Source organism: Motacilla alba, chromosome 20 (assembly GCF_015832195.1).
Source record: "Motacilla alba alba isolate MOTALB_02 chromosome 20, Motacilla_alba_V1.0_pri, whole genome shotgun sequence".
In the NCBI taxonomy this organism is placed as follows: Eukaryota; Metazoa; Chordata; class Aves; order Passeriformes; family Motacillidae; genus Motacilla; species Motacilla alba.
This window is the reverse complement of record NC_052035.1, coordinates 10,860,732-10,883,806: the sequence shown is the minus strand read 5'-3', so window position 1 is coordinate 10,883,806 and position 23,075 is coordinate 10,860,732. Positions and strand designations below refer to the sequence as shown.

The window sequence follows — 23,075 nt, the reverse complement described above, 5'->3', positions numbered from 1 at the left end:
TGCAATAAACCCTCACTGACTCACACAGAGAACATCCCAGCTGTGGCAAACTTCAGTTTCGGGGGTGCTCACAACAAAGGTGCATCAGTCTTGGTACAGAGACCCATGGAAAGGGGCAGTGAATTCTCTTCCACTTCACCCTCAGTCTCTGGTGGAGCTGCACAAGCTTTGGGGCAAGGAAAGAATCACAATTCCTCTCTCTGCAGGTCACTAACACACAAGAGGAATGCTGCTGTGCACAGGTATTGCCCTGTAAATGCCAGCCCTCCTCAGTTGTGACTTCGAAATGTCACATTTCTGAGCAGCTTCAAGAACAGTTACTGGTTTTATCATAAAAAAAAAAAAAACAACAACACATGAACAAAAGTCTTCAGCTGCTGTGAGAACTCCTCACAGTGCCAGTGTACTGACAATAATGGGCCAATTCCCCAGTCCAAAACTCCATTAATTTGAACTACTGGAGGGAGATGGATGCTACCAGTTTTTCTGACTAACAACAGGAACCTTTTAGCTGAAAAAAGGTATATGGAGTGAAGGGCTGCCTGTGCACTTAAAACCAATGTTATTTAATGTTATTTAAAACAGAACCAAGAGCTCTCCTCTTACAGATCTCTCCCTCCTCCCTAGAACATTTGAGCTACCCAGCAGGGAGAGCAAAGAACAGCACAGCAGGTAATAACTTTAATTTTTCAGTTTCTTCCCCACTTACCTGTCACAGCTTTGCAGACACTGTGCCCAGCCAGTGCCTGGCCAGTGGTGATTAACAATTACAACCAGCTCTGCTACAATTCAAGGGATGCTCTGACAGTGTTTTGGCCAAAAGTCAAAGGTGTTTCTTTCCACTTAATACCACGGCACAATTTAAAGGCTGTTTGGGGTTTACAAACAAGGAGAGTCTCGGGGTCAGTGTCACACACAGCGTCAGGTGAGCACATCCCTTTAGGAGCTGATCCTGCTTTCCAGAGACACTCATCTCCCACGGGCCTGCTGCCAGTGCCTGCTCCCAGCAGGGCTTGGGGCAGCAGCCCGTGGACAGATTTGTCTGTATGCAAGGAATAATCATCAAATTAATGTACTAGCAGGATTAGGACCTCAAAATTATGGGTTAAGTGGCCCCTGAGAGGAGGAATTTAAAACAATACAACCCAAAAGCTAAATATTCAGTACAGAACATCAGAGATGCTTCTCAGATTTTCACGTTGATAATCAGAAGTGTCCCTGATTATTTTCTTTCATAACTGTGCTCCAAATTGTGTTTTATGTCCTAGCTGCTTCTGCAAACCACTTTAGCCTTGTTTGAGGGAGCAGGCTGCCCTCAAGGAGAGGCTGTTTTATTAAACCTTCACCAGACAAACACAAAATATTGCAAATGTTTCAGACACCTTTCCCTGCTTAAAAACCCACCAGAGCAAACCCACTGCCCACTGATGCTCCAAGACCCTTAAGACAACAATCAAATGCCAAGATTCATGAAATCACATCCCTCCAAAATACTGATAAAACAAAACAGTGTAAAAACATCCCAAAGTGCATCTTTAGCAAACAGTATTCCCTCAAGTAGACTCATCTTTTACTGCACCAAGAAAAATAAATCAAGTGGAGAAAAGATTTAGAGAGAAAAATACATTAGCAAATACAGATAAATTTGTTTTTAATAAAGGAGTTAATTTTCTTTCAATCCTATATAAAACAATAGCAATTAAAAACTTCATTTTTGAAAGTAAAATATTTACATATGAACAAGTAACTGTGCAAAATTTACATGAAAAAAAAAATGGAAAGACAGGATTTCCTAAGAGACAAAATAAAAGGGGTGTAACAGTTGTCAGGTGTTGATAAAAATACTGATCAGCATTCAGTTTACACGCAAGAGAGTTAAATTCTACCATGAGAGTTCACACAAAGAAAGCCAAAGTATTTACAGTCATAAAAGTACTATCAATAGACAATTTAATACAATAACCTCTGAAAATATAAAGAACCAATTAGTATATTTGTAATAAAAAAATAGGTACAAAGAAGGGACTTTGCTCTGGACATCTTTAAAGTAGGCCCACAGCTTGCATACAGTCTTTTAGCAAAATAATTATAGTTTACATAGCCATTTTTATGTTATGTGCCAAAAATTATGTACAATTACTGACAAAATACACCAACCATTTTTCAACACTTGATTCACACTGAGAAAGTCTTTCGATGATTCCTCTCAACTTTTGATTTTATTTAATCTAAGCTTTCACTTTAGCTAAAAAACACAGTGCAAGTAAAATATATTTATGCTGAAAAGGTTTCTCTTTTTTTCCTTTTTTTCCTTTTTTAACTTTACAGCTTTACAAACTATAGCAAATAAAATGCATTTTTACAGATGCTGCTAAAACATTCAGAAGTAACCCTCCTTTATGGGATTTCAGGGCCTCTAATAAGCAATAATGTGATTAAAATTGAGGTTATGTTTAAAATTAACTGTATATCCCTCTAGATTTTGAGCATTTGGGGGAAAGATAAATATTCTTAAAAAATCAGTTTGCTTTGCTAACTGACTGTTTTAAAAAAAAAAAGCTAAATGAAATGAGGTCATCTGCTGTAGACATATGCCTATGTAATGGATTTAGTTGAATAAAACTGAACTAAAATGAACAATTAATGTTGAAACTGCTACAGGGCTGACAAAGGGTAGCTAGTTATTTGCTAAACGATTCCATCAGTCTTTATATATGGCTTGTTTGGCAAGAAGGCCACTCAATCAAGAGATGAGTTAAAATTTAATTGTCCTTTTATAGTATCCACAGGCCTTGTAAGTATCCTCACTGTTACAGAAATGTATTTCTCTTATACTGAAGAGTTTATTTATAAACAGGAATATAAAACTGTTCCATGTAAAGAGGTGGTTGTTTTTTAAACAATATCCCATTCGCTCGTTACAAAAAGGCGTCATTTGCAAATATATTAAAAAATGTCCTCAGGCGTCTCTCCGTCAAAAATACCTTGATCTTTTCCATTTTACTTAAGGAATGCTTTGTATAGCAATAGTGAATGGCTTGTCTCTCGCTCATTTTCTAAACAAAATATGAGGTCCCTGAGGTTCACCCGCGTTATCCTTTGTCGCGTAAACTGTCTGGTTGTTCCAACTCCAGAGCTGCCTGGGACTGCTGCACTCGAACCAGATCCCTGGGAAACACAAGAACAGGTCAATCAGTCCATGCCCGAAAGCATTCCAAACATGAAATTTTGAAATTCAATTCTGAAAATCCAAATTTTCAGAGAAAACGTGTAACCTAAAAACTCTGCATAGTCAGGCAGCTATACGCTACCAGATTAGAGATTTCCTTTTTAATTCTGATTTATTAACGACAGTTGAACAATCACAAGTGGCATTCAATACAAACGAAAAAAAGCCCCAAAGCCTGCGTTTTCAGGAAGGTACTAAGAACAGGCAATCCCAACACCCAAACCAAACAGAAAGGACAGGATTCTTCACAGTTCCAGCATACAGATGCCAAGGGCAGCCCTGGAGCTGTGGATGACCTGGGGAGCAGTCCTGTTCCCAGGACTGTGAGGCCTTGAATCCACGATCTCCACGGCAGGGTGCTCCCCTTCTGTTGCCAACAGCTGTAACCAAGCTCGGGACTAAATTTAGGAGAAGCTTTCCTAGACACAGTCACACATTCTCTAACGACCTCTGAATGCTTCTCCATCTCTCAGCATCACTCATCGCTGTGGTACACACTGGGAGTTTCCCGGAATGGCAGGATAAACAAGCAGCATATTATTATATTAATAAAAAGAAGAAAAAGAAAGCCAAAAAGCAGAAGGGAAGCCAGGAGCGGCACGGAGGGCAGGGACGGAGCTGCAGCTCCGCACAGCGGCCGGCAGAGGGCGCGCTCGGAGCGGAGAGCGGGCCCGATCTCCAGCCGGGAATCCCTGAGCGCGGACCGGGATTTCCCCAAATAACGAAATCTGGCCACGGGTGCCATTCCTGAGGCTCAGCTACACCCCCCTCCAATTTAATTTATTATACTAATGTTATCTTTCTTATTTTTTTTTTATGAAAATTTTATAGTTCACGACACCAAACACACCCCAGCAGTGTATACTTACCTGCCACCGTGCTTGGAGAATTTTCAAAAATTTTTCTTAATAAAACACCCCAAACTTGAAAAATGCCTAAATTTAGAGTGGTGCATGAGCCATGTGAATGAGCTGCTGAGGCTCCCACTAAAGGTGTGAAACTAATGTATTTAATCAATGAACATTATTGATGATCAAAACGACCTAAACCTGCACTGGGAATGATCACTCTGGGTTAGCAGAACTCTGGTCAGTGCAGGTGAATTTTCTTCCCCACAGTGCTAACAGGAAAGTCACATATTTGATTCTCAAGCATTCTGGTGACCCAGCAAACACCAAATCACTAAAATACTGTTGTTAGGGCTGCTCAAATGCTGGATTTCCAAGGGAAATTTTAAGGCACTTGGACTATTTGGCCATCAAATTTTCACTAACTTCAGAGGAAACTACAAGATGCAGGACAGTATTGCATGCTAACTAAATTTTCTCACATACGTATGATTGCTAGAGAACAGAAAGAATGGCTGGAAGGGATTTTATTCTTGTTTTTAAAATGTTCTTTAGTGAAAGCTCAAGCCTGAGCTTTATTATGTAGACCATAATACTTGAAATGCAAAGGTAAAATTTCAGGTGTCATTAAAGACACAGAATTATGTATAGAATAAGTTAAGAAGCTTTTGAGTAACTTTCAGTAAAATCACATGGACATAAAACTCTCAAACTAACAGCAACCTGCTTTGTTGAATTTGGAAACAAAACAGTGCAATCATTACTTAGAAGTGATTTAACATGTAATTAAGAGTCAGCATTTGTAGACATCAAAAGCTTCCATTTACAAAACTGTGTCTAAGTAACAACAAACCTTATTTTCCACACTTCTTGTAATATGCCTTAACCACAAACTGCATACAAATAGTGACAAGTGGAGCCCAATTTAAAAATGTCAAGTGACACAGCAGCAAAAGCACAGCTGTGAGTATCAGATCAAAGGCAGCTGCTTCTTAATTAAGCAGACAAAAAGATTGGATTTCCAGGGAACCTGTGGTTAATTGGTTAACCAGTGATTAATCCAAGATAACTAAATTAGTCAGATTTAGATGAAATACAAACAAGTGTTCACAGGAGATGCAAAATACATCCCATAACCTAAGTGACATTAACAGACCATTAAGGTGGCACAGCTGAGCATGCAGGAGTAAGCAATACCAACATTAACTCTGCATGAGGTGCTTCAGCATATTCCTCGGAGACAACTTCATTTGTGTACACATCTATCTTTGCAAAGTGCCCCATTCTGTAATTCTCATAATTTTAAACCACATCTATAAACCTTTAATAGAGTCATTTGTCAGCTTATATAAAAACAAGTCTTGTTCTCAGGAGCAGACATTTTAGTAAATTTCAAAACTTAAAATTACTTTCAAAGATGCCCAAGAGGCTTGATTTTTTATAAACAAAAATAACATTTACTAGTATTCAGATTTTTCTCTACCATTTTATATCAAGCACATGCAAATTATAGCTTCTAGCAATTCAGTAGAAAACAAGGTGAACTCTTTTGAGGCTTTTCTACACTATAAATGCTTTAGCACTCCAAGTTCAGAATGCTCAAGGAGTAATAAACAGGACTATTAAACTATTACTATTCTGTTACTTGCTATCAGACACAAAACCCCACGGGGGAAAATCCTCAAATTATGACGAGAGCTTTTGGTCCAACAAATGACAATTTTCAAGAATGTTTTGTTCTTTTTAAACATTAGAGAAATCCCATATTGAATGTCTCATGCAGAAAGCAATTTTATACCATTTCTTGTTTATTAACTTGTTTAGAAATACAGCAGATAATCATGCACCAGAATGTCAATTAAATGAATCAGACACTGAGCATTCCAATACCCAGTCTGCAGAGAATTTTTTAAAAGGCAGATTCAACAGTAGAATACACAGAGGATGTGCAAGAACATCCTGATCAGATGGAACTGGTCAAACTGATCTGCTGTGGAGACACTAAAACTAAGGCAAATCAACTGCTGAAGAGAAAAATTAGGTATGCTCCTGTAACTTGAAGCTCCTGCTGTCAAATTTAGCAGTGACTTAATTCAACCACCCAACCTACCTCAGCATTACTCTGCACTTCAAGTAAGATTGGTTACAACCACAAAAATCTCCTTCCAAAACTAGGGAGGTCCAAAAAGCTGAGACTTGTTAGATCAGAGATGGTTTTTCTAACATCCCTCCAGTTCCATGAATCAGGGAATGACCACTCAGATTCTATTCCCTCTGCCACTGCAGGTGCTAAAAATCGATCCTGGCCTTGGAGTGAACAAACCTGAACACAAAACACTTCTGCTGCTCAGGGAGCTTCCACAAACTGGGGAAAAAGCTCTGAACAGAAGGGTTTGCACACAGGCTGAGGCAGCAAAACCAAAGGTGACAATTATACTGTACCTCTGTCCCTGATCCAGATCCTGGTGAATCTACTTTCCTTTTCTTCCTGGGACCGATGGCAGCTAACGCAGTCAGGTTGGCATCCCTCTGTCTCATTTGTGCTAGCTCTTGCTGCTGCATCTGTGTGTGCCAGAACAAGGATGGGTCATTATTTCTCTTTCAGCTTCCAAAATAAAAGTTTATGTTAAGCTCAGCACTCACCTCCTTGGCCTTCTGTTTCAACCGAAGCTGTTCTGGATCTTCTTGTCGAGACCGAGACTGTGTTGATAAAGGATGAGCAGGAGGTGGTTGGAGGAAAAGAAAGAAAAATTAACTCAGTTACAAAAGCAGTTAAAGATTATATATGAAAGCTTTTCTTAACTTTCAGCAGGAAGTGGGGAATACCTATCACCCCTACAGAGGGTAACAGTGGCAAACAACTTCTAGAAAGTAAAAATTTTCCTTTTCTTAACATTCCTATTTTTGAAAAAAGCAACCCATTTTTCTGCTTTGTTAAAGATAGCCAAGGAGTAGCCAGGCAATTATGTCTTAAATGCAATCATTACAAGACACAAATTACAAGACACAAATTACACAGATCTGTGAACTGAATTACACACTTTGCATATGAACAAAGGGATCAGACCTGTACTTTTTGGAACAATTCATCCCCTTGCTGGGTAAACAAGCACTTACTCAGAGCAGATCTTTCTGCTACACCTACACACACAGGTCAGGCTGCAGGCTGAACAAAGTGCACCTGAGTGACCCAAGACCATTTACATCAAGAATTGCCCATTTCACTGGGCACCCGCATTCCTGGTGTGTGTCATACTTTTAGAATAATGAAATAATTCAGATTAGAAAAGACCTTTTAAGAACATCAAGTCCAGCTGTTTCCCCAGCACTGCCAAGCCCACCACTAAACCATGCCCCCAAGTGCCACACATACACAATACTTCCAAGGATGGTGACTCAACCACTGCCCTGGGCAGTCTGTTCCAGGGCTTGACAACCCTTTCAGTGATGAAATTGCTCTCAATATTCAATCTAAACCTCCCCGATGCAACTTGAGGCCATTTCCTCTCGTCCTATCAAATCCTGAGTGTTGTTAATCCCTTACATTTTTTAGGCCAACAACATAAATTTGGATTTTGACATTGTCAACTCATACTGGATCACAAAACTAACAGAAAACATAGGTTGTTTTGTGAATTATTTCTAGGGTACTCCTATCTGATCACATTCATTCTATATTCACAGAGTAAAACCACAGTTTAATATTCACATTCATGTTTACATCAACTGCTTCCTATTTATTGTATTTCTCCAATTTGTAAAAATCTTTCTGAATTCTATTTCTACACTCTCTCTATTACATTTAAGAGTACCACCAAGCTGTAAAATTCACCTTTCTTTGCCAATGCAAAACGCAAAAACCGAAATTTCAATCTCCTTTTAATTTGTGAACATGCAATGAGAGTGGCAAAGAAGCTGCTTCCCATGCTTTACAACGAAAAGCAAAACTGAGCTCGAGTTAAGAACACATTCATCAAGTTCCATCTTTGAAGGTTAGTCTTCCCCTTCATTGCAAGTGTTTTAGAATGAAAAGAAACTCTGCAGTTTTGATGTCAAAAGTGACACTTTGCAAACACGTGTGAAAGCCAAGCACTTGCCTTTGCTGCGCGCATTAAAATTTCCCTTTCTTGTTCATCTTTACGCTGCTTTTCTATTTGATCAAGTTGTTCAAAGAACTTGAGCTGTGCCCGAACGTCACTTGCTTGTTCATATCTTTCATCATCCTGAAAATACAGCAAATACGTTTCTCATTACTCCCTTAAAAACAAAGCTGTTAACTTGTACTGTGCTGGGGAAGAACATCCACATTCAAAGCTCCAATGCTCACTTTGTCCTTTTCAGACAAATAGCAGGAGTATATTTACACCAGTCAAACCAGCTAAAACTCCTAAAGGCATTTTGTTCTATTCCGTGAATCATCAGATTTTGACTTCTAAACTAATATCATCACAGCTTTAACCTCTCAAACACATTTCACAGAGCTGTGTGGTTTTTTAAACACTGCTCAGGCATTTGCATCTATTAGGAACACACATCTGTCAGATAGCAGTCTCCTGGGAATTCAAAGCAGTGCTTTTATCTGTCTGACTCTACAATCACTCACACATTAAACATTTGACATAATAAATAAAGGGGAGGGCACAGCTTCTCTGCATTGGTTTTTAAAACATTTTGTATATGCAAGCTGAAAAGCTCCAGTCAGCCATGTGTATTAATATCTTAATGGAAGGTGAATCAGTCAAAGAGAATAAACAACGTGATTTCACAGAAAAAAGAACACCTGAACTCCTGCATTACAGTCAACACCACAGCCTGCTGAATTTGTGCAATTTTGCCATTTGATTTGAGCAATTAAATACAGTTACCTTGTAGGAAATATTCCTTTGTTGAGCAGTCTCTGATAGTTTTTCCACGAGGTTTTGTAGTCTTTGTTGTGTAGCATGTGATACGTAGCTAACTACATCAGGGTGGATTTCTGTTATTCCATGTTTCTTACCTACGATCACAAGTGGGTTGCAAAAAATCATTTTACAATACAACGAAATATGAGTAAAATCTCAGTCACAGAAATTGAAATCCCCTCTTCTAAATATGATTTGCAGGTTCTTCTCAGACAAGGATTAAACAGGAAATTACACGCATATTGAAATTCATATTAGTTTAACAAAATTGACTATCTATTAATAAATGCTGTGTACTACAGTGTAACAAAGAATTCAAGATTGCTTTTTGTTCCACCATCAATTTGAAATTCCTAACTAAAGCTGATAAAAGTGCTTCTGGACTTATTTCATTGTTTGTGTCATGCTTGATACACCTTATTAGTTTATACAGTCAGACTTTCAGCCAGATAGAGTAGTTTTGATGTTGAATTGCCATCATTTTAGAAGGCAAATCTATGTTTGCTATTCCTCGACACTATTCTACTTCCATAAGACAAAAGATTTCCCACAAGCATCTGAATATAGCAGAAAATACCAGAAGGTAACAACTCCAGCAACTTTTAATTATTCAAACCAATTTCTTTGGAAAATGCCTTCGATTAAACCTAAGAGCAGTGAAATTTGTTTTTATTAATGTTCAAGATAAAAGAACATACCTATTTCTAATATCCTTCTTTGTAAAGGTGCTGGGAAAAGGAAGGTTTCGTCTTTACAGGACCTTGTTAATGTGCCCACGAGCTCAGAGTTTGTTGCCAATATCCGAGCACTTTCTTCTGACAGGTTGACTCCAGCCATTGATGCAACATCATTAATGTCATCATCATCCCTTAAAGGAAGGAAAATTTATTATAATCATAACATTTAGTGCTTATCTGCACACACTGCTATGATACCACAGCTGCACATAATGAATTCCACCATAAACCTGAATAATTAGTTTTACATTTTATATTGTGATATAATAAAATACAACTCATTTGTTTGTAAATGAGAAATTGCTGCTTTGACTTCAAAGAGCACTAATTTTGTACTTCCTGTTTTTTTCCAAGATCCTTTCTTATGTAATGTTTCAACACCTTGAAAAACAAGAGACCAGACGAATCACTACTACAAAACAACAATAATCTGCCCTCACCACCAAGACAGGCTGTACCTCACCGAGTAACTCAACCAGAGTTGGGAGAAGCGAGGGAATGAATTCCACTTGCTTGTCTGGGCAGGAACTGTTTATGAGGTTTAGTGCCAGCTAAATGCTAAAACCAGTCTGGCACGAGTATGTCCAGTGCTGTTTGTTGAAATCATTACTGAAGAAGCAAACCTGCCCCCAGAAAATCCACCTCTAGGTTATTGCGAGTTTATGGAGTTTAGCACCAGGAAGGTCTGAGTTCAGCTGCCCAAGCACAAACATACAGTTCCTCACCTAAAAGAGCCTCCCCCAGGTTCTTTCAGTTTATTCTTCTGAGCAGCAGCTACTTGTGTCGAAACAGTGGCAATAGCTTTGTTTCCAGGTAATACTGCTGGTTTTACCACAGGTACTGCAAGAAGACAGACAGGATTTGTACTCCATCAATCAGAGTTCACACATGCAAGCCAGTCACAGGCAGTTATGGCAATAGGTCTGGTACAAAGAGTTGACCTCAATAGCTTCTGTCAGCATTTCACCCAGGTAAAAACAGGACCCTTCCCACACAATTCCAGCAGCCAAACCATTTCTCTGTCAATGCTGCCCTGATAGATCTGTACCCCCAGCCATTATGGCACTACACAGTGGAAGATTTTAGCAGTATTACAAAAAGGGCACTTATGAACTGACATTCATAGAACCACAGAGTGGTTTGGGCAGGAAAGGACCTTGAAGATCATCTTGTTCCAATCCCTCTGACACCTTCCACTAGACCAGATTGCTTCAAGCCCCATCCAGCCTGGCCTTGAACACTTCCAGGAATGGGGTATCAACAACTTCTCTGGGCAAGCATTACCTGAAGTGTGGCTTAGGGATTGCTATCAAATCTGGCATATCACAAGTATCTTGACCTCTTACCTGTCTGCAGTTGATTCAGTTGGATTTGAGGAGTGGTGAGCATAATACGACTGTGTGGTTGCCGCAATGCCACCATGGGTGTCTGTGTCAACGTTACTTGTGGAGGCCTTATCAATGCCCCTGCTTTTTGAGACTGTTGAATAACCTGCAAATAATAAGAAAAAAAAAAAAAGAACTGTAAATAATCTGAAAATTAGGTGGGAAGAACAAACCCTAAGTGCACTTTAACCAAGATGCAATTTAAGTTATACTTTTTTTATCAGATCTTTGACTAAGCCAAACCACGAACTTCAGAAGTGTTACCAAAAGAACCCCTGTGCAATAACCAACGCTGCACTTCAGCTCACATACCAGTGGCGTGGACTGCCCTTGTTTACTGACACCAACTTGTGTGGGCTGGGTGAGGCTGATGACGGGTTGCTGGAGGGTGCTGGTGACAGTGGCAGTGGCCTTGCCCGCCGTGCGCTGCACCGAGGAGCTCAGCAGCACGGCCGAAACCGACGGGATCGTGGCTATCGTCGCCTGCGTCGTGGGCTGCTGCTGCTGGCTCTGCTGAATGAAAGCTGCAGAGTCTGGTGTTAACTGTCTCAAGGCAGGTAAACTCCTCTGGAAAGGGGAAAGGAAAGAGTTTGGTTGAGTTGTTTAATCCCGGCTCACACATTATTAATTGTAAAGAAGCGACGTGTTTTGTTTCAGTCCATCGGATCGGTCTGTGTGCACCTGAGGAAAGGTGAGCACACAGAAATACCAACCTGCTCCTATTTAATAACCAGGACAGAGGGACAATACCCTTTGGAAATCATGGGCATCTAGGCTATGCAGCCTCCCTGGAACCCCTGGTATGTATTCAACACCCCAAGCCCATGCTGCTTTCCTTGACTGTCATCCTACAGCTTAAAAGTCACACTGGAACATCAGGGAAGATTTCAGAATAGCTCAACAGAGACCACAGTGTTTCGGTGGCTTCTTAAATTAGTCGTTTTCTTATGGCAACAGTTTTTGTCCTCAGACACAGCTCAAGGTTGAACAAGCATTTAAGAACCCAGAAATGTCAACACACACCTACAACTATATCCCATAATCATACATGAGTCAAGCAGTTACATTCTTACAACTCAGTGCTGCTGTATTTTCACTGATTTCACTGATGGTAAATGTTTTGCAATAAATACTATTTTGAGATTTGCTGACCTACTATAAAATTTATGTCAAATGTGATTTATCACTGGGAGATGACAAATTTCCTGCTTATCCAAACCAGTTTACAGCACAGGCAAAACCTGCCCAGAAGGTACAGTTTTCTGTATCACTGAATCCCTTTGCTTTCTAAGACTAAAACGAGAGCAATAAATAAAACAATAAATAAAAGTTTGTGGCTTAAGTCATAGAGAGAAAACTTTTCCAGTTTCTCAAAAGAGCTACTATGTGTCACCATGGTAGAAGTTACATTACTGACTGTGCCAAAGAATCACAGTAACAAACCCTAGGAACTAAGACACAAGAAGTATTTTTTAAGGAAGCAAAAGCCTAACCAGGCACCATTTAAAACTTCCTTTAACTTAATTTTGGAATTCCACCTATAATGGCCAAGGATGTGTTTGTGCTCATTGCTGCTGATATATAAGCACAGAGATAAAGAGTAGTGAGGATAAGTTACCTTCAGGAAAGGCACAAGGTAAGGTTGAGGTGAAGAATTAAGTTCTCTGTAGAGCCTGCTGGTAAAGTCCTCTGGTTCAATTTTTCCATCCTTCAAAACAGAAAATCCAAATGAACAAACTTGTAGAAATTAATTTTTTACAGATATCCAACGCCAAAAAAAAAAAATTAAGACTTGGGAACACACTGAAAATAAGTGGTTTTACCATCCCTCACTATTCTTAGTTACCAATAGCATTATGGTAGTAACCAAGTTTATTACAAATATCAAGTAATAAGATCTAAAGACCTCTGGTCACTGCAGGATGGAACACACATAACCATAACTTAAAGGTTGCTAACAAGTAGAAGCAATACTAGTATTCACTCTTTAAATATTAAATATTTAATTTAATATTAAAAGCTTTTATATTAGCATCAGGCAAGGTTTATTTTTTATAAAAACTTGTGATTTCCTACAGTTAGCTATTGCACCAGCTGTAGTGTTCTCCCTGAAGTACATAATACATCCTTCTATCAATTGTTTTATCAAAATGCAGAATTTAAAGAACCACTACTTGCATTACTCACATTCCAACTGAACTCACGGTCTCATGCATGACTATAAGCAGTAATGTCTCAGTTATAAACTTAATGGAAAATTTATCCATCTATTTTAACTCAAAAGAGGCAAAATTAATTTGATTTAGCTCAGATTTTATAAACTCCAGCCACTGAATTAAAAAAACCAAAACACAAAAAAACCAGTTTTGAGTCTGAATTCACCCAGATGCTGTATTTTACAACTTCTGATGAACTTTTCCTACCAGCAGGTTCTGTACTAATTCCTTCACGTTAGCCGCAGTCTCTGAGGACTGTTTTCCAGATGATGCCAGTTTTATTAATGTGGACAGAAAGTTTTTGCATTTCTTCACATTTTCCATAGTTTCCTTAAAAGGACAGGTAAAAGGAAAACAATCAGAGAAAGGAAGACAAACTCCTGTTAATATATGATCTGACCATATACTCCATAAAGTCCTTTAGTTCATCAGTACAGAACAATATTTATAGATACATGTTCCTCACCTTGAAACCTAAACAGACTGAGATTATTATTTTTCTTTATGTACTCAAATATATCATACATTTCTGTTACCAAAATTTAAGGAATTGTGATTCTTCATGAAATTAGGAAACACCAAGTATTTTAACAATGGCATTGTATAAGGGATAATACCTATTTTAGCAGGACAAAATATAGTAAAGCTGTTGTTTCACAGCGCACAGTACACGGATTCTCCCTGGATTTTGCAATCCTGGAAACATGCAGCTTGAATCAATCAGTGCCAACTGCTTATCCTTTCTTATAAGTGATTCTCCTCTACAGTGCTGAACAATTCACTGTTCTATAAAATACATCTAATATATTTTTTTAAATGAGTGCTTTAATACTGTTACAGAAACAAAAACACTTTTGACACTTATCAAAATGCAAGTGACCTGTACCCACACCTTGTAAATTATACGGTTCTATTAAAGTTTACCTTTTCAAGGTCAACAGCTCACAGGATTCCTGCATCTTTACTAATCTCCACTCCCATCTGTGTTTACATGTATGTGTATATATGCACACCATGCACATGTGAGTGGACAAAAAGAGATGTTACATTTCTCAGAATCTTACTGTGGCAGCAGTGGAGGTGGCCGTTGTCCCTTGCACCGTTCTCTGAGGAGTTCCAGTTTGTACAGCTGTTGCTGTCCCCAACGTGGTTGTTTGTGCAGTACCACCCAGAACAATCTGAGGCTGCAGAGAATAAAAGCACAAGATTATTTTCCGTGGAACGTACCAAGAGCGTGCTTTCCTGAGCCATCAGACAGAAGATGAGGCACAGGGCAGTAGAACACCTTTCACTGCTGCTATAAATAAGTCGCTCACGGTCTGGTGCAGTGGAAGGAAGCGGCCACCAGATGGCACTACAAACATTCGAAACGGGAATGCAAAAGTTGATTAAAAATTGCGCGATTTTTGCTCACTGAATAAAACACCATAAATAAATTCTCAGCCAGTGGGGTTCCAAAACTCAGCTAAAACAAGTGCTGAATTCCCGTGAATTCAATTTATCTTTTTGCCTGTTTCATTAAATGCCACTTCCAAAGGCAGGAATTTCTAAAAAGGCACAACTGACACAAAAGCTTTGGTCTTATCGAGGTCTTTGCAATAAACAGGACAAAACATTTTTCTAGTTTTGTAGACAAATTGGTAATTTGAAGTAGAAATATCAGCTCCAAAGAATCACAATTACAAACAAGCTCCTCTCACATGCACAGCTCATTCATGGGCTTCCAACAGTCTAATTATTAACAACAGTCCAGTCTGAGAGACAAATTCCTACCAAACTACAACTGACACTCAGAATGTGCACAACTCATTTGTAAACTTGCTCTTTATATAAAGATGCACAGAAAAAAAAGAGGCTCCCCTGCTGCCAAAGCTAACTTTATTGGTATTTTGGGAGAAACTAAGGGAGACAAGGATTTCATTTGTCTCCTTTTTTTTTGAAATCAGGATAAATTAAGTCCATGGTGTGCTCATTACAGCACAAAATATGCAGATGGAATGATGGTGGTTTCTTTTTTTTGTCCTGTATAACAGCAGTGCAAATTAAGGAGACTCAGTTAGGTAAATTAACTCTTAGATCTAGAAAGATCACTGGCACAGGGAAAGGCTGTTTGAGGGGAAAAAGGTTAACTGGATGCATAGCAAAACCTGCATGTTTTAAATTAAAACTCTCTAATCCTGTCTACTCAAAGGATGAAGAAAGCACAATGAGACAGCTTAGACGACAGCAATCATCTTGTATCACTGCTGCCTGGAAGCCATGTGCAGAATTTCACACTCTTGCACTGTTTTTTAAACTCTCAACATCTCAACAAAAATGTCCAAGCAAGCCCAAAATTAAGAGAGGCCAGCCCAGACTGACATCAGTCTCTCTGAGAGTTATCAGTCTCCAGAAGGACACAGACCAAAGCAGACTCATGTGAAAGGGAGAAGGCTTCAGGAAGAGAAGGCTGCCAGTGTAGTCATCTTTGCAATTGTAAATTTTGCTGCAGAATTCAGAGGACTGCAGATCCATCACGGGAATAACACTACAGCCCAAAACCCAAGGGGAATTCTTGTCACTTCCTTTAAGCAGAAAGCATACAGGTATTTCATTTTAGTCAGCTCTGTGACTGTACAAACTACAAACACAATACCTTTAAATGGAGATACCCATAGGTGTAATATGAAATAATACCAATATACATATAAAAAATTATACCTGTACATCCAAAATATGCACTGAGACCTGCGGGATGTTTTAGAAAGGCTAATCCAGAAGGCATTTCTTCCCTGAACTGAGCAATTGCATTTCCTGTGTGCCTGGCAGTCTCATGCACACATCACTTCCCTACACACTCACTTGCACAACCGGGGGACGCTGTAGCGTTGTCGTGGGTTGCACTGTTGTTTGAGCCTGAGACACTTGCTTGATGATAGTAGTTGGTGTCACCTGTCGTGCAATAATGGGTGTTCCTGGAGCCTGGGGAAGAGGGGGAAAAAAAATCATGATCACATCAGTGCCTATAGTTAAATACCAACTGCTCTGTCTGGTGTTCTGATTCTGCATTATTACAAATAGCAAAGAATGCATCTGAAGCACTACAAAACTCCAAGAAGGATTTTCAGTCTTGAACTTAGTGCAACTGTCAAAATCTTAGTGTACATATAATCAATTTTTTTCTTTTAGCCTTGTATTTATTCTGGGGAGAAGAGTTGTACACATTAACCATATATGGTCTTCTTCATATCAAAGTTTTCAACTTAATGAGATTCAGATATGTAAAAATATTTTTGATGAGTAACAGCCAAGCTGTAACAGAATTAGGAACAAAATGCAATGCCTATGCCTTGTGGAAAGTAGATTTAGATTAGCTACTTGGAAGAAATTCTTGGCTCTGAGGGTGATGAGGCCCCAGCACAGGTTGCCCAGAGAGGTGTGGACTCTCCATTCCTGTAAGTGCTCCAGGCCAGGCTGGGATGGGGCTTGAAGCAACCTGGTCTAGTGGAAGGTGGCCCTGCCCATGTCAGGAACTGGATGAGCTTTAAGGCCCCTTTCAACAGCTTTCCAACACAAACAATTCTGACATTCTATGAATCTATAAACAGTCTGTACATCCCAGTCAGATCTATGGTTTTGTCAAATCACTAATATCCCACCTTACTTTCTCATGTATTCCGCACAGGAAACAAAACAGTTTTGAGCAGCACAGCTTGCTGGACTGACCTGCACTGTGGATATCTGCACTGGGGGTGCACTGGTAGGTGTAGCAGGACGAGGAGTCAGAGTGTTCTGAGGCTGAGACTGGGCGTGTGCCTGTGCCTGCATCTGGGCCAGGGCTTGCTGGGGAATCATCAGCAGCTGCCCGTTCTCACTGCGCACCAGGACCATGCCTGCAAAACAGAGAGCGGTCAAGGAACACATCCTTTGCAAATATCAAAGAAAATATTCTTCTGTTTGTTTGTTTTTGGTTTTTTTTTTTTAATTCAAGTTGGGTACATATGGAGTTAATGTACTGCTGAAGGACTAGGCAGCTAACCAAAGAGGTTTAGAATAAAAGTAAAATACCCAGCTGCATTATGGTATTTTGTCTAGAATAGCATAATTTCAGAAATACTCTATCTAAATGCTCAGTATGGTGTCCATCAGAACACAGTGAGTTGTATCTGCCCCAACCACAAATATTCCATGTGAAGAAGTTAAAATTATCCTGTAAAAATCCTACCTGCTCTTTCCCAAGAAATTTGTTTTATGAGACACTACAAATAGAAGAAAATCCTGCCATTAGGCAAGATTCCTGTTAGTGTGTCTTTAAGAGGGGAAGAAAAATAATCAAACCTAGGCTTCACCATCAACAGCAACACAATTGTCTAAGTTCTAAATTAATTTCCCATAACCAATTTAGTAATGAAAGCGGCTATAAAATCATAATCTCTCTCATGTGCATCAGCAACAGACTGCACTGTGCCATGTTACACCCCAAATGAAAAATAAAACAGAGAGGGAAATGAGGAAGTCATTCCCTGCTCAGTCACTCAGATCAATACACTTAACCCCACTGGGTAGCTGTAGAGAGCCAGAATTTAACAGGCAGAATTTCAGATGTGATTCTCTCTTCCTTGAAGGCACAAACAGGATCTGGACAACACGAACTGTTTGCCAAGAGCTCCTTCATTCAGCTTGCCTCACTCACTCCCTGAGAGCCTCAGGACCTCATCAGCTCTGAAAAAGCCACCTAAGGAAACAAACTGGGCACTCAGAATTAGTTGGCTTTTCTGAGCAGCCACAGGAAGAACCTTCACCATGAAAATCAAGAGGCACTAGTGAAATCAGAAAGTTTTTCTTAAGTGTTGTTCAGTGAATCAAAAGCCCATACACACTCCCCAACAGTATCTGGAGATGTGGTCTATTGCATCTCAGAGCATGACTACTTCAAAAGAATCAAGCTTTTATTTGCTTTTCTATTCTGGTGAAGTGCTGAAATGTTTACAGACAACGCCTTAAACAGTTTTCTTGGACAGTTTTACAAGTAAACTGCAAAAATTCATATACTGATTTCTATAAAAATTAATCCAAAAGAAAAGCCTTAGTTGCTTTGCCCCTAATTTTTTCCTTACACTCTCTACATTAACTCTCTTTTAATGAAGCAGAGTCACACAGAGATGTTAAACTAGTTTACACCCAAAATGTGATTTTCCATCACAACTTATTTAAAAGTGTTAAGGTGGGACCCACAAAGAGCTATGGACAAGTGTTATACCTAGAAACAAATATCCCCAAGTGTTTTCTGTAGGAAAGGAAGAAGGGGAGAAACTTATTTATTATCTTGCAGATTGTAGAAGTAAATACTCTTCATTTAGCTGTCAGGTCCAAAAGACTATTTTCCAAGCCATTCCAAAAAGTAATGTTTCTTGTCCTGTAACTCATGTAGGGAGAAGTATTTCCTTTAAAACAGCAAAGGCACACACCACCACCATCTCCACCAGAGCTTAGGAGAACTTAAAGACCTTAATACTGAGCACAGAGCTTGATGCTGGGGGCTGCTCATTGGAACCATCACTACACTCTCACCTTCAGCCTAACACTATGGGGAGGGGGCTACTGACAAAGGACACAGAAACTGAACATTTTAAAGATTTCAGAACGACCTGCTACTACATTAATCTCATTCCTGCACCAAAAGTACCTGGCTTCCTCTTCAATGTGCAAACAAAAAATATTGGGAAATTAACTCCCATTGCCCATTTTTGTCATCCCTCATAATGATCAGCTGAAGCAGCTAAATGCTGAATTGGTGGAAATCTTCAATATTATTATAAACTAAATCATCAGTACAGTGGAAATCTGATTAGAAGAGCTATTTTCAAGTCAACATCAAATATTAAGGCTTTTTGAGTACTTATTTAGTTTCTAGCAACTGAAAAGGCCCCATGCAACTACCTGTGCTCAAGCTTTCAGAAGTCCTTAAATGCCACAGAACTACACTGACAGCCCACAACAAACCCCTTGTCCTAAAATTCACCAGTTTGGGAATTCCCTAAGGTATTCTAAAGTTAATGTGCTATCCAAATTCTTCAAAGAGTTATACAATTTTTCCTTACAGAAGCAACATTAGAAATACTAAGCCTAGTTTTGGATGGGGGTTGTGCTTAAACTTCTTTCTCAGTGTAAAAGTGACTGAAGTTATCTGAAAGCACCAAGCCAAAGCAGCTCCCCTGCAGATGAAATCTTTACAGCATCAGGCAGTGGCCCAGAGCTCTGTGGTACCTGTTCCTGTCTCCAGCTCGACACACCCACTGGGCTCAGCAATGTGTCTGCACCACACACCAGTATGGGCAACTTACTGCTTTGCTCCCAAAATATGAATGAGGAGAGAGACAAGATGGGAAATAACCACAAAGTGAAGGTTCAATACCCCTGAAGTGCAAGCACATCTGAACAATGAAATATTCTCCCTGAGCTACATACAAAATTAGAACATGCCTACACATTAACATAGCACAACTGCTCAAACAGACAGTTGAAAAGCATATTAACGTGAGCCTCAGAAAACATATCAAGAAAGTTCAATTTTTGGCAGCAGACAGACAAAACAATAATTTGTAATTCAAACCCTGACTCTAAGCACTACCCTGTTAGATTTCTAACTCCAGGAAATCTGAAGTACCTCTTTCAAGTGTTGAAGTCATAATAAAAAAGTAACTCATACAAAGCCACATTTATATCTGTCGCTATTTAAATAGTTCTTTCATTCCCACTCAAATTTGATACACAGTTATTTTTAATTTATATAGTTTCTAACATGTCATTAAGTCAGGCTCTACCACTGATAAATTCCTGTACACACAAGGCTACATACAAACATGAAGACAGTTACTACCATCTGACTAGTCCTGCATGAACTTTAATCACAGTATGATGGTATGAGACATTTTACCTGCTTGGAATGTTAGCTTGTTGGTGTCTGGGTGACTTTGGAAAAGGTGTAAAAATTCAGAATGTGAGGAACTTGAAATTTGTGTGCAGAAATTCTCCAGTACTACAGTGTGCAGGCAAGGAAGTTTTGGCTGAACACAAAACACCCCTCCAGCTTGATGGGAATTCTTTAAAAAGGGAGATGGAGCTGCTCTCTGCGCTTCTGTCGCCATAGTCCAACTACAAACTCTTTTCCAACACAATTAGCTGAAAAAAGAACTCACTAACCCAAGACTATACCCAAGCTGGCATTAAGTGGATCTTCAGTGAAGTTCAGAAGGGTCATTGGAGATAACTCGATTATGAATTAAAAGCAAAAGTCCCATTTATCTCCTACTTCCAAACGAAATCACTGTGGGATTGTAACATCCCCTCTCCCCATCCATACATGAATCTCAGTTAACAATTCGTGGCAATGAAGAGGAAGAGTTGACAGCCACATGTGTAGAAAAAGAAATTTCTGTCCAAAACTTACATTTTAAATATTTAAACACAGGTAAGTATCATAACCTCAAATTCCAATGCATTAGGCTTCAAATGCTGAATAAACCAGGTCAGAACTGACTACCAGGTACTAGAAGACAGCTAGAACTGTGTAACTGATCTCACTGTTTCAATTAAATTCAGCAACATATTTAAAGGTGGAAAACATCTTTCTGTTTTATCAACCAGGTTTTTTTTCCTGGATTAATGGATTAATTACTGCTTGAGATCAAACAGCTAATAAACATCACTGGAAACGTTCAATTAGAAAAAGGTGACAATAAAACCTGGCCATTTTAAATATCTTTCTGCCTTCTTTTTCCTAGAAAGTCTGATCACGTGTACTCTAAAATCATATTCACTATTAAAGATGCAAACATTCAAGAATTCTTTCCAAGTCCCTCATTAAAAAACTAATTAAAATTAAAATTAATTACCATTTTTGTTAGAAGTTAGATGCTTAAGAGAATCCTGAAAGAGGTTCATATTTGAGTTTGAATTAAACAATTCATCATGGCTCCAAATGAAGGATTAACAAACTTCGCTGGCTGTTTCTGATGCCAGAAAGACTTGTGCTCCTGACCAGCACAATGGCCATCTCACATGTTCTTGCTGGGAAGACCTTCCCAGATCAATCCTGTTTACAAGACTGTTCAGGATGGAAAATGCCATCATTATGTGATGTAGCTGCAAAGATTCTGCAGGGTCATCTTTGTCTCTTGCTTATTTGTAATTCCATTTGCTAATGACATTTTCATCTATAAAGTGTTGTGCTTTGGCTTTTCTTCTTTGTTAGTGTTTTTTCAATTAATAAAACGTGTAAAATCATGTGCTGGAATAAAAAGTGAAAAGTTCTGGCCATTGGACATATCAGAAAAACACAAACCAGACTTTTTTGCTAATACTTCCCTCTTCCTTCTTTCTTTGAAACATGGCTTGGCTTAACAAAGACTAAAGAAAAAATTAACAGGATGATAAGGAAGACTAATAAAATACTTTGTAGCCTTTGCAGACCATTCTGATTATCCGTGTAATTCCATACACATATAATTTTTTACTAGAGAACCCCTACATCCAGAAAACAAACCAAACTAAAATGGTTTCCTGATTTGTTACCAGTTTTTACTGGTAACAAATTAATATTATTGATTAATAATATTTATAGGAGCTGGACTTTCCAGTGAGGGAGATAAAACCACCCACAGACACAGCAGCACCTTCAGATCAGTGTTCTGAGGAAGCGCACAGTCCAGCAGTGTCACCTCTGAGAGCCACACCCAGCAGGAGGCCACTCCAACAACAGAATCGCCAGTGTCACCTCCGATAATGTTCCATATCCCAGTGTCACCCCTCAGGATAACGCTCCATATCCCAGAGTCACCCCTCAGGATAACGCTCCATATCCCAGTGTCACCCCTCAGGATAACGCTCCATATCCCAGTGTCACCTCCAGGATAACGCTCCATATCCCAGTGTCACCCCTCAGGATAACGCTCCATATCCCAGTGTCACCCCTCAGGATAACGCTCCATATCCCAGTGTCACCCCTCAGGATAACGCTCCATATCCCAGTGTCACCCCTCAGGATAACGCTCCATATCCCAGAGTCACCCCTCAGGATAACGCTCCATATCCCAGAGTCACCCCTCAGGATAACGCTCCATATCCCAGTGTCACCCCTCAGGATAACGCTCCATATCCCAGTGTCACCCCTCAGGATAGCTCCATATCCCAGTGTCACCCCTCAGGATAACGCTCCATATCCCAGTGTCACCCCTCAGGATAACGCTCCATATCCCAGAGTCACTCCTCAGGATAACGCTCCATATCCCAGAGTCACCCCTCAGGATAACGCTCCATATCCCAGTGTCACCCCTCAGGATAACGCTCCATATCCCAGTGTCACCCCTCAGGATAACGCTCCATATCCCAGAGTCACCCCTCAGGATAACGCTCCATATCCCAGTGTCACCCCTCCATGTCTCAGGGACTCCACCCATACCATGGGGACACACTGAGGGACTCCATCTCCAGTTAGCAAGTACCTAACGGGAAGACACAGCAAGGCGTGTTCATGCTTCTCACAGGGCTTGGCAGTGTGCAAGGATGAAACTCCCACCTGTGAAATACACACCCTACACAGGATCCTGATTCCGAGTGACATCATCCGTCACTATCTGATCCCAAGTGACATCATCTCTCTTTCTGATGCACACATTTAACAGAAGAACAGAAGGTTCAAGCTTACAGATATTGCTTGTTACCCACAATGTAGTTCATGGTTAATCCAGATCAAGTCAGAACCTAAGAATCTAGACTTTC

The 23,075-nt window shown here is 39.6% G+C and overlaps 1 protein-coding gene across 1 annotated transcript in view; it reads right to left on the bottom strand.

Annotated features, from left to right (window-relative positions):
* Window positions 1–1,634: 1,634 nt before the first annotated feature.
* TAF4 (TATA-box binding protein associated factor 4) overlaps window positions 1,635–23,075 on the bottom strand; it is a 36,997-nt gene continuing 15,556 nt past the window's right edge. Inside the window, exons 3-16 of the mRNA XM_038159062.1 lie at window positions 17,022–17,188; window positions 16,158–16,277; window positions 14,381–14,500; window positions 13,524–13,646; window positions 12,719–12,808; window positions 11,413–11,667; window positions 11,062–11,206; window positions 10,441–10,555; window positions 9,677–9,846; window positions 8,943–9,073; window positions 8,175–8,300; window positions 6,721–6,777; window positions 6,520–6,639; window positions 1,635–3,168 (exon numbers count right to left, since the gene is read on the bottom strand). Coding sequence (XP_038014990.1) covers window positions 3,001–3,168; window positions 6,520–6,639; window positions 6,721–6,777; window positions 8,175–8,300; window positions 8,943–9,073; window positions 9,677–9,846; window positions 10,441–10,555; window positions 11,062–11,206; window positions 11,413–11,667; window positions 12,719–12,808; window positions 13,524–13,646; window positions 14,381–14,500; window positions 16,158–16,277; window positions 17,022–17,188 — 1,907 coding nt within the window. The 3' untranslated portion in view covers window positions 1,635–3,000. The remainder of the gene's footprint in view (window positions 3,169–6,519; window positions 6,640–6,720; window positions 6,778–8,174; window positions 8,301–8,942; window positions 9,074–9,676; window positions 9,847–10,440; window positions 10,556–11,061; window positions 11,207–11,412; window positions 11,668–12,718; window positions 12,809–13,523; window positions 13,647–14,380; window positions 14,501–16,157; window positions 16,278–17,021; window positions 17,189–23,075) is intronic.